The sequence below is a fragment of the Lagopus muta genome, chromosome Z (genome assembly GCF_023343835.1).
Source record: "Lagopus muta isolate bLagMut1 chromosome Z, bLagMut1 primary, whole genome shotgun sequence".
In the NCBI taxonomy this organism is placed as follows: domain Eukaryota; kingdom Metazoa; phylum Chordata; class Aves; order Galliformes; family Phasianidae; genus Lagopus; species Lagopus muta.
Window position 1 is genome coordinate 14,978,636 of NC_064472.1, and position 11,618 is coordinate 14,990,253.

At 41.7% G+C, this 11,618-nt stretch overlaps 1 protein-coding gene across 1 annotated transcript in view; it reads right to left on the minus strand.

Moving 5' to 3' along the window:
- The window catches only part of FGF10 (fibroblast growth factor 10), a 56,827-nt gene extending 45,561 nt beyond the window's left edge, over window positions 1-11,266 (minus strand). The window contains exon 1 of the mRNA XM_048931182.1: window positions 10,703-11,266. Coding sequence (XP_048787139.1) covers window positions 10,703-11,039 — 337 coding nt within the window. The 5' untranslated portion in view covers window positions 11,040-11,266. The remainder of the gene's footprint in view (window positions 1-10,702) is intronic.
- Window positions 11,267-11,618: the final 352 nt, after the last annotated feature.

Sequence of the window (11,618 nt, forward strand, 5' to 3'; positions counted from 1 at the left end):
AATCTGGATAATGTTTTGAGGAATTATTTGGTGTGTGGTCTGAGGCAAGAAGCCACAGAGAGGAGGAAGTTAATCTTATGTACTCCCCAGCTGCAGATATGTCTTTTTCAGAGCAGACTGCAGCAGGAGACACAGAAGAAATGACCAAGAGACCAGATTAATACCACATGAGCCAAGTGTCAGCCTCATTATATGTGTTTTCACTAAAGTTGAAAAGACTTAAACTTGGATGGCTGTCATTTCAAAGAGAACTTGTGACATGTAAAAGTAACTGTAATAAATTAAACTGAAAGAATAATGCCTATGACACCAAAGGGAAGATATCAATAATAAAAATGGTAAGAGAAGAAATAAATAAAAGAAACCCAGACACATAGATAATTCTAGTAGCTTAACTCCAGGAGATAGACAACATTTCAGAGAAACTGAGGTAGTCTCAAGAATGTGTAATAGGACCAAATATTAAAATTACTGAGCAAACTTCATGCTTAAGTTTCTTTGACTGATAGGCCAAGCTAAGGAGAAGAGAGTGGAATTGCTTACTTTAACTGTTTAATCATAGAAATGATATCGATCTTTGAGCTGAAATATCCTTATGTTCAGATCTTTAAAGTAAACTCAAATTTGACACCTTTTATGATTTTAATGATCACACAGCAAACCAAAGTCTCAGTTCAGCTCAGCAGAAGGGCAAATCCAATTTGTGCCTGCACCCACCTTGTTTGTTAGGAGCTGTTTTGCCATTAACCTTTGTTTTTTGCTATGCAACAAATGCATGGAGTAATATTGACAGTGCTCGCAAGAGAAGCTACAGAATGTTTCTTTTCCAGGGAAATACTATGTTTTTCTTGATAAAAGGACAAACACATTTGCTGGTGCTAAGAAGTCAGTTAGTTTCATCTTCTATAAGGAGAACAAAACTATCCTCCCTATTCCTTACGTCCAAAATTATTGAGTTGCTGGTGGGCTTTCCTTCAGTGGGCACTTATCACAGTGTTACTGGTGTGTTTGACAAATAATTTGTTTTCATAAGAGCCTTGCCCATGTAGGAAACAATACTATTCTGATTTTATAAGCAGCAAAGAGACAGAGAGAGCTTTGAGTCAAATATATGTATGAATTTTATGTACAATAGACAAAAATATTGTATAGAACCTTATATTTCACAATATCTGACACTCCATGGCACTTCACATACTCAACATTTACTACCCACAGGCTATTACTGTGCCAAATTATTCACTCTTCCTCCTTTTCTCCTTGAAATAAACACATTTCTTCTCTGTGTTGCTTAACCATCAGCAGGAGAAGCATGAAGAACTGAGAAGAGTTCTACAGCTTCCTTTATACCTAGTCTGTTTTCACCTCCTGTGCTGAAGGATAGAACATTTCGTTCCACACATTCCCAGGTCATTTTTCTGGCCCTCATACATTTCAGCCTTGTTTTAATCAAAAATTCCGTAACAGTCTCTAAGAGCCTTTCTGAAGTTTGTATAAATAATTACTTCTTCAAAGAATGCTGGAGTTGGATCTGATCTTACACAACTTCAGTTGCAACCTTGAAAGAGTAGCTGTTCTATAGGTATATAACCCAACTGAAGTGCATTTCCTCATTCAAACCCCACAGCAATCTATTTCACACCTGGCATTTACTAGTAATAATCTATATATGTCTTCCGTACAGTGATCCTAAAATGTTTTCAGTAATGTCAGTGGGTTCAGTCCTGTAGCTCTTTAATATACAACAATCCTCAGCTCTGAATCAATCAACTGGTTCATGATATATAAGAAAAGAAATAACTAAATGTACCTCTAAATGCCATGGAATATACAGATTTAGATTTTAATTCCACCCTTGGGCTATTTGGGCATTTGAAGATGTGAGACAAATGATCCAGTTCTCTGCAGAGGGCTTGGAGCAGAGATTTTTTTGTTGGTACTGTCTTCCTTCCCCTATCCTGCAGCATTTTCCACAGCATGTTTGCCATAGGAAACATTGCCATTGCCAGAATGGATAGATGGCCAATCTGCATGATTTCAGCATCCCACCCAATCTTCCTTGACCTAGGATTACAGCTGCCCACAAAGCAAAATCCAATAGAATCACCTAAACTGATTTAACTGATTTAAGTACTGGCTCTCAGAAAGGGTGTCTTTTGCAGCTCTGATCACTAACCTCAGTTAATTGTGTTTTGGCTCATTAAGCAGTTTAAATGTGGCTAGCTCTAGAAAAATTCTTCTGCTTCTTTTCACGTTACTGTCAGTTTTGCAGCTACATGTTCTCAGTGAGTACTCTATTAATGTCTGTATTCCAAATGCTATCAGTAGCACTTTGACAAAGGAAAGGTGCTCCGTTGTCAGGACATGGGCCATCTGCACTGCATCACTTCCTCTGAGGAAGGGGAAAAGGCTACAGTGATGTCAGCTAAGGTTAAAGTTACTGCAGATTATTGGATTCTTCCTGTGGATGAGAGGGGTACTTCCAGATCATCATGGCTAGCACTTTCAATTTTTACCCCTAGAAATCCATGGGGAAAAGTGAATGTCTGGGAAATACAAAGTGAATCAAATGTGTTCTGTTGCTGTCAAAGGCTGCTTCATTGAATGCATTTCTTACAACATAAAAATGCCTGAAAAAGAAAACAGCATTAAAACCATAGTCTTATCAACAGCTCATCATTTTAAACACTGCAATCCTCTATTCTGTTCTAGAGCGCATACTCTTATGGTCACTGTAGCAACAGTTGCTGAATATGAGCTTGTTGCTATGCAGCTACTTCAGAACTTAAGGATAAACTTACAAAATATGATATACTTGATAACATTAAACCTATCGGTCACAAAAAATACCGTATTCCACCTCCAAAAGATTAAACCTCTAAGAAATCTAGGGATATTTTGATCTCCATCAGGTGTGTGTTTCTCATAATAAAAATAGTAGATAGTACAAGGATAGTGAAAAGCTGAAGAAGACAAACAAACCAAAACAAAAAAGTTTTTTTTTTTCTTCTTTAACACAATTTGTTTGTGACTGGTTTCATTACTTCTAAGGGCAAGGATGACCACCATTCTACTTGCAAATAGTCATTGTCAGCTCTGACATTAGGAGCAAAGCAGGTTACTAAGGAAGAGAATAATCTGAGTAAGAGAATGTCAGAGCACGTATCAAATAATGCATCTTCAGAACAGAGTTGGAGAAGATAGAACGGAAGTGGGTGTGGGGAGAATTTATATCCCAAAGCCAATCACATGCTTACAAGCAAAGTCAACAGGCATGTTAATGAGTTTGTGGCTTTGTAGATTCCAGCTGTGAGCAAACTGATGATGTAGTGAGATGAGGTGGGTGATTCACGTACTGTAGGGAACCTGCCTTAGCAGGGGTTTGGACTAGATGATCTCCAGAGGTCCCTTCCAGCCCCTATGAGTCTGTGATTCAGTATTAGTGAATTGATTGCTGCCAAAATGGGAGACCATGTTCTCCTGTTCCACTTCTGACATGTGCTGCCCTTATTTCTTTCTTGTCATCCTTTCTGAGTTGCTCTGGCACTCTAATGTAGGCGTGGTATCGTTGATTTATACCCAGTCTCCACTTAGCACCATCCCTTAACTGCAGTTAAAAAGCAACCTCAATGCTTCTAAAATACTTCAGCATCCCCTCCCCAATTCCCACATACTGCGGTCAGTCTGTAGTTTCCAGAGATGTGCATTAGAAATCTGAACGAAAACAAACATTCCCTTGATTTCTATGCTATGTGTTGAATCAGTGAAGGAAAGAGGAAATGCAGCCAGACCCCTTAAATCCTGTTTTCACCCCTGTTCCCTCTGTAGGGTAGATCACTAACCCTGAAAAACAACCAACTTTGTCCATCACACATTCAACCACTGAAGGAATGAGCGTTACGCTGATTTACTACATCAAATTTCATGAAAGATCTGATCTGTGTTTTTGTATAAAATTCATACTTACGTTATCTATAGCCTTTTCCTCTCTTGCACAACATCAGTAGTCAGAGGGAGAGGGAGAAAGGATTAAACTTTTTTGTTGTAATTTCAACATTTCCTTTTTCTGGAAAGTCAGAGTCAATGCGTGTGAAAATTCCTCTTTAAGTGTAGAAGATATACACTACTGACAGATTATTTAGAGGTAAATGTGAAAGGGGACAGGCTAATAATTCCTTAGGCTGACTATAAAATAGGGGAATGCTTTACAGCTGACACTGTGAGTATATCAACCCAGTAATTGGATGCACGTGTTGGTAGCAGTAAAAAGGCACTGTCCAGTTGTCCACCTTACATGGGAATCTACTTTGAGTGTATTCTTTGATTTACTGTTGCAATTAGAACTGAATGTTCAAAGAAAGAACATAAGTGACCTAATTTAAAAGCAGAGTGACCTGGCTCACTCACAAACCTTTCTTTCCCTTGCAACTTCCATTTGTTGCACTGTACTCAGAAAGTAGCACAATCAGTTCTAATAATCCATTCAGCTAATGAATTCAGTTTTAATATCAATCCAATTATTAAAAAGAAAGCCACTTACTCCTCACTCCTCTCCCTAAAGCTTTTCATTTTCTTCATAAAAACAGAGAGCTTTCCCAGGCTGGCTTTTCAAAACTTCGTGTAACAGTCTTTCCTGTCTCCCTTTTACTGTGTTGTAACTAACAGAGATGTTTTACAACAAACTGGCTCTAGCAACAAATGAAATTAATACTGCTAGGAAATAATCTTTTCAGTTCAGGAGACCAGTGGTTCCAAGTATCATTAAAGTGCTTCTTTGCATTCAAAGTACGTGAACAATGAAGAGTGTGAGATATAAGTACTGCACGAAAAAAGTTGTTGAAGCAGAAGAAGGAAAATCTGTTTGAAAGTACATGCATTTAGAGTACCAGTACTACTATGCCTGCCAACAAAGATATACAAATGTGCCCACATTATTAAAAGCATCCTCCATTTCTGATCTGATAGTTTATTTTTCAGAGTCCAAAGCAAGCAATGCTTTGTTCTCCATACAGTGTAATCTAACTGATGTTGGCTGTCAATGCTGAAGAATGTTCAAACTACTTTTGCTTCTGAAAGCATCAGAAGTTCCTAGATGAAAAAGCCCAGAATACAAGGATAAGGTTTAGTATCTTACAGCAACTGCAAGCAAATTCAGCTGTTCAAGATGTGCAAACTGAAATTTTTTGGTGAGAAACAGACCCTAAGAGGTTGATTCAGAGAACTCTTCTGAAAACTGAGAAGAATGAAAACAAGCCATGAAAACAGCACTGTAATAAACCCAAAGTTGACTGAATTATTTCTGTTTCGCTTACACTATTGCTGCGATCCCAATTTTCAGATTTATGAATAAATGTACAATATTTATTACAAAACCTTTTTTCTCCTACTAAGAACTTTCTGTATGTGGTTACTCACTCAGAGGAAATATGAGGCAACATCCATGAGAGAAGATACTGTTCTGTGTACTCCCAAGTACCTGCCACTCTTAACTTCAGATACAGGCAAACAAGACTTGCTAATAAGAGGGTTGTTTTTTGTTTTTTGTTTTTTTGTTTTTTTGTTTTTTTTCCCAAAATGAAAGGTTCTGTGGATGAAATTAAAACTTCCCTACTGCAGAATCTGATTGAACTGCCATGTGAAGAAAAAAGACCTCTATTGAAACGCACAGATCAAACACATCTGAAAGTCATCTTAAAATGCTTTATTTCAAAACAGAGTATCTTATCCTATGAATGAATGCATCCAAGATGTTTTGAAGGAATGAGCATATTCTAGAGAGCTCACTGAGCTATGGTTGCCTTCAAGGGAAGTTCTGACTGTGCTATACCTCAGAATCCCCCCAGTAGAACAGCAGCACTCCCTTTCTCAGCCATGCCTCTTGCTCGCACTCTTCTGAGGTTTTATGGAGAACAAACTTTCCACTGCCCCTAACTCCTTTGTTTTTGTCACATGGCTACAGGTTAGATTTACGAGGACAAAAAGCCTTCTTGCACCTGTGTATTCTGATTTATGATAGGGCTACAGTATCAGTATCAGCATGGAGGGTCCACAAGGCAGGAATGCAGCAAGGGTAACAGGAGAGTGTCATGTAGACATTAAATAGTACAATTCTTTCCACATTCATAAATCGTAAGTGCTTAAGGTTGTACACTGCCAGATATAAATTTTGTAACTGAGTTCTGAGGTGGGGGGGAGGGAGGGGGGAAAGGGGGAGAAAATGACTTAAATTGGGAAATCATCTCCATAATCATCATGAATTTCACATTTAAAGACGAAACAAACAAACAAACAAGAAAATTCAAATTACTTCAGTGAGGCAGTACTATTTTGTATTTAAAATATTTTTAATTCATAGCAAAATAAAGTGTCTCTAAAAAAAATAAAGCAATAATACACATGGCTACTAGCCTTCTTCAGAAAAAAATGGAGAAAAGTTCTCACATTAATTTGGAAGCAGCAGTTTGTAAGGAGTCGATAACCCCAAACAGCTAGCTTGAACAACTGTGGTAGGAAAATAGCATATTTTACTGACTAATCTAATCCACTTCGAGCTGCATATCCAAGATTATTGTACCTACAAAGGTTTGAGGTATACAAAAACAAAACAAAACAAAGATAACAACTATCGAGTATGCTTAATCAGAACTTTTTAAATGCTGTCTTTGTGTATGTAACCCATTATTTGGCATTATGTGTTTTTATATGTCATACACCCTTAAAACCTCCAACACTGATGATCAGTGTATTTAGCAATTAGATCTTATGGGCTGCAGAATGAGGCTCTGCTATTTCTAGCCGTTATTCACTACTTTGCTGACCCAAACCCCCAATAACTAAAGCAAAACAAAAGACCATCAGGAACATCGGGAGATCCTAAAGCCCTACATAAAAGATAATTGCATACTCAGGGAAAAAGCCTGGAACAGATTAGCCTGTGAGCAGTAGCTAATTATTTCATGCTAGCTCTCCCTGGGAACGCTCTTATTCTGCACTCGCAGCGTCTTTGCACTGTTTAGTTTAATCCATTTTGGAAGCTCTGAGAGAGCCAAATAATAACCTGTCAGGTGATGTAAGCCCTTCTAGCTTTGCTTGAGCTAAATCAGCGCACGGAGCTGAGGATTCAATCCCTTCTCCCCTGCCACGTCCGGCAGAGGTGGCACCAGGCAGTGGCTGTGCCGCCACCTACCGTAGGCTTTGCATAGCACCGCTCGGTCCGCAGGAGCCGTTCCGGTAATTCTTCCTACTGAAATGCAGCCTCGGCTACACAGCCTTCGCTCCCAAATTACACATCTACCTAACGACCTCGTCCTGCAGTCCTCACTCGGGCACAATTCACGCCGCAGACTGCAGGTTAGCTGCTGCTAATTAAGCATCACATACTGCATCACCATTCTTCAACTAAGGTCTGTGCTGTAAATGGAAAGGTCACGAGCTTCATACACTTTTAATTGCCTTAAAAGTCAATTAAAAATAGCATACTACTCAAAAATATACTGAAGTTTTCCTGTGCTGGTTTACATCATGCGGCTCCAACGCCTGCTGCCCTTCAAACCCAAAGACTTCCTCCCTCTTTCTAGATGGAGGACAGGTCTGAATCTGGACATGTGCAGCTCTCTCCATTTTTACGTAAGGCTAAAGATCCTGTTGGTCATCCCAGATGTCAGGTTGCAGCAAAAGCATTTCGTCTACTCATTGGAGAGTTTTGGGATTTGTTCTCCCCCCAGAAAATACTTCAATCTCCAGAAGGCAGTACAGCTGCCTACCAGCTGCCCTGGTTCATGCATGCAAAGGTCCCCAACAAAAACGGGCAAGGGACTTGACAGCTGTGGTGCTACGGGATGAGTTAGTACTTTAGTACTGAGCTGTTGTCTTTCAGAGACCAAGGTTTGGCTATAAGGATCAATAGAACAAAATCTGCAAAGACTCCTGCTTGTATCTACTGACAAACAGACTCCAGCTCTGCTGTATGCTGCTTCCTCCAGCCTCCTGACAGCGTTGTCAGCAGACACCTCCGTTCCTGCTGCCCTATAGGTAGAGAAAGGCTGATGGAAGAGTTCCAGGCAATCAAGTTGGAAAGCATCTGCCAAAGTAAACTTTTATTTAGTGCACTCTATGCAATACTTACACAGCAGAGCTACTAATGCTTCTTGAACAATTTTAAAGGCTCAGAACTATATTCTGTGTTTATTCTGACTTTCTCCAACTGTTCTTCTTACTTGACAGTGCTTAACTGGCAGACAGCCATGAAAGCTGTTGCCTAATTACACTACATATCATGATCTTAGAGCACTGCAGATAAGGCTTCATGTCAGCATAAATGGATTCTAAACATTAGTGTAAGGGAAAATCAGCCCCCAAATTAAATTTCAAGCACAGTCTTGTGTTCCAATAGTCATTATTATGAATTTAGGGAAGCAGGGTATTGAAGGAGGAGGTCCTATTAGGGATTAAATAGCCTCTGACGCTAAGTAGGCTCCAGTTCAGGGAGCTGGCTGGCCAACCCTTTATGCGTTGCAGAAATTTATTCACGTGTAATCACACATTTTTAGATTACCTTAAAGATACTGCATATTTGCATGGAATCAAAGCCTGGCTGGGAATTGTGGCGGCATTATGGCATTCTGATTACACAGCTACAGGAAGTGTTGATAGGTAGAGATTTTAAGTTGCTTGCAACACTTTACTGTGCAGACATCCTTGAAATTAAGATCCAGCAGATAAAGGGTCTCAGCCTGTGTGCTTTTACAGAAAACACAATTTCACATTGGAAATTATTGTAAGTATTAAAAGAGTAAGATGATACAACTGTTCAACCTGTCTTCTGCTAGCAGAAGCCTAACTGTTCTTTGCTGAAGTATGTTACACATAACATACTGCAAGTGGGTTAGCTAGCTGCATGCTGTAGGACAACAGGAATCCCTTCTTCAAGTTTACTGCATGTAAACTTGAGAAACAGGATACAGCTACGTATAACACAGCGATTGGTTTGCACTTATATGGAATACATTCTTCTCTCTTTCAGTAGATGCTCTGCAGATGTGAAAAAAATAACCACGACATCTCCAAGAATGTCAGTTTTCTTTCTGATGCATTGATTGGAAACTAGGAAAACCAATCATATCCCACAGTTACACAGAGTTGTTTTCTGCATGCAGACTGAAAGTAGAAAGATGTATATATGCATTTTGGTTTATTCTTCCCCTTACTGGTGAGATCTCACAGGGACTCATGAATGTTTGCAGCTTTACTCATTGAACAGCTCTGCTGGCTCACTGTGGCTGCTGAGAAGAGCATTTACCTCTGAATGCACTGTTGTCAGGTTGGGCTCCTCACAGACTGTGCTGCAGTGGTGTTTTATGCAGCATGGCTCTGTGTTTGCAGAGATGCGCACAAAGATTTCAGAATCCCATATTTGGGGAATCATGGTGTCCTCTACAAAAAACAATTATCTGAGAGATAGAGTGCTAAGACCTGGTTCTAAACAAACTTGTCAAAGTGTTCAGTGCAGCTCTGTTTTTCAAGAACTTGGCTTTCTAGGAAATACAAAAAGGAAGTGGTAAGACACAGCTGCCTTGACATCTAAAGCCTTTATGAGCATGACGCGCATGAAAAAGTACAAAGTTGCAAGGTGGAGCAAACGAAGCAGTGACATATGATACATCAGCCTTCTCCCTACTTCTATGCCTACATTATGGGTATTTAATAGAAATACAGCAGTATTAACTGTGATGGCTGTCATACAGAAGGGCAACCTGCTGAAGTACTCTGTATTTGACACATTAGCTACCCAGAGAGCTACTTAAGCCTCCTCAAGTTGTTTTAATTTAACAGATTTATCCCCGGGTTTCTCTGGATTTATGAAGAGCAACCCCATGACCAAGGAGTGGTGCTCCACCACTGGAGCCCAACACTCGCAAAACAGAGCTGACTTCTTCAGCATGCTCCTGAAGTGGGATGCAGTCACTGAAAGAATTACTATGCAATATACTGTGATTTACTACAGTTGCTTCAGTTTGAGACTGCACAGGCAAGAAAACCGAATGAAGGTTACATTTCCAGCACTGACAGCCAGAAATACATTACCAGAAGCACGCTATTACTAAAAACCTAATTCGTCCTGCAGAAAATCTCGAAAGAACAGCCATGGGAACAGCCGCACGACTTTTACTTTGAAACCGTTTCTCTCCGGGCAGAGACTGACAATGAGATGCGTGTGAGGTCCGCGCGGTCCCGCCGCAGCCGCTCGCCATGCAGCGCTCCGGCTCCGGCGCTGCCGCCTGAGGAGCTCCTGCCCGGGGGGAGCGCGGGGCGGACGGCCCCGGTGCGGCGCGGGGAGGAGTGCGTGCGTGGGGGAAATCGATGCATTGTTTTAATAGAGCGTTCTCGTCAAGGCGCGTTAATGACAGGGGATAATGGTTTTCATATTCGGGAGACAATGCTCCCCCCCAACACACACTCCGCGCCACATCCTCACAAATCTTTCTAATTTGCTCTTCTGCCAGGCAGAGAAACAAACTGTGCTCGGCGAAGCCATTTGCAAAACAAACGCGTCCGGGGAGATCTGCGCGCCCGTGCCGGCGGCAGCTCCCGGAGGAGCCCACCCCGAGCAGCCCTCCGCGCCCCCAGCCCCTCTCCCTCCCGGGCCGGGGCTGCCGCGGTGCGGGCGCGGCGCTGAGCCGCGGCGTGGCGGAACCGTACTTACTGAAGGGGCAGTTCTCCTTCTTGGTGCCGCTGACCTTGCCGTTCTTCTCGATCTTGAGAAAGTATTTGTTGTAAGAGTAGAGCTTCCTCTTGCGCACGTCTCCTTGGAGGTGATTGTAGCTCCGCACGTGTCTCCCCGCACTGGAAGGAGAGGAGAAGGACGAGGGGAAGGAGGAGGATGATGAAGAAGAAGAGTTGGTGGCCTCCGGGGACAGCATGTCCTGGCCGAGGTCATGGCAGGTGACAGGCACAGAAGACACCAAGAAGAGCAGCAGCAAGCAGCAACAAGGCAGGTGGGAAAAGGCTGAGGCACCATTTGTCAGTATCCATTTGCACATTGTACTGAAACTCTGGGCGCTGGAAAATGTCTTATCAAAAGAAACATACTGGATGGGTAAAACCTGGTAAAAGGCAAGTGGAGAGCCGGTGGTTGCTGCTTCTGGTTAGATCCCTCTGAGCTCTGATCTGGCCTGAAGTAAGTGCACCAACATCCATAACTCAGGGGACAGATCGCCTCAGAAGTTGCTGCCTTTTAATCCTTCGAGTCCTCCCTCAGAAAAAAGAGCTGTTGGTGTTTTGGGGGGGGTTGCTGTGGTTAATCCTCTTTCCTTTTTCTCTTCCCCTCCCTACCCTCCCCCCACCCTCTCCCCCCCCACATACACACACACTCCCCAACCTGATTTGAGACTTCCCAGTAGTTATTTTGCTCTCTTCCTCACTCCTTTCTTCACCATCTTAGATGCAGAAAGGTCTGAAAAATAGATGACAGCAGAATGAACAACAACAACAATAAATAAAAACCAGTGGAAAGGGGTGCTGGAAGGGATTTTTCACACACACCCCTTTACACGCACACTCGCACTCACACTTTGTGGCTTTGCACCTTTTTCTGATCCCCACCCCCTCGCCCTCTTGGA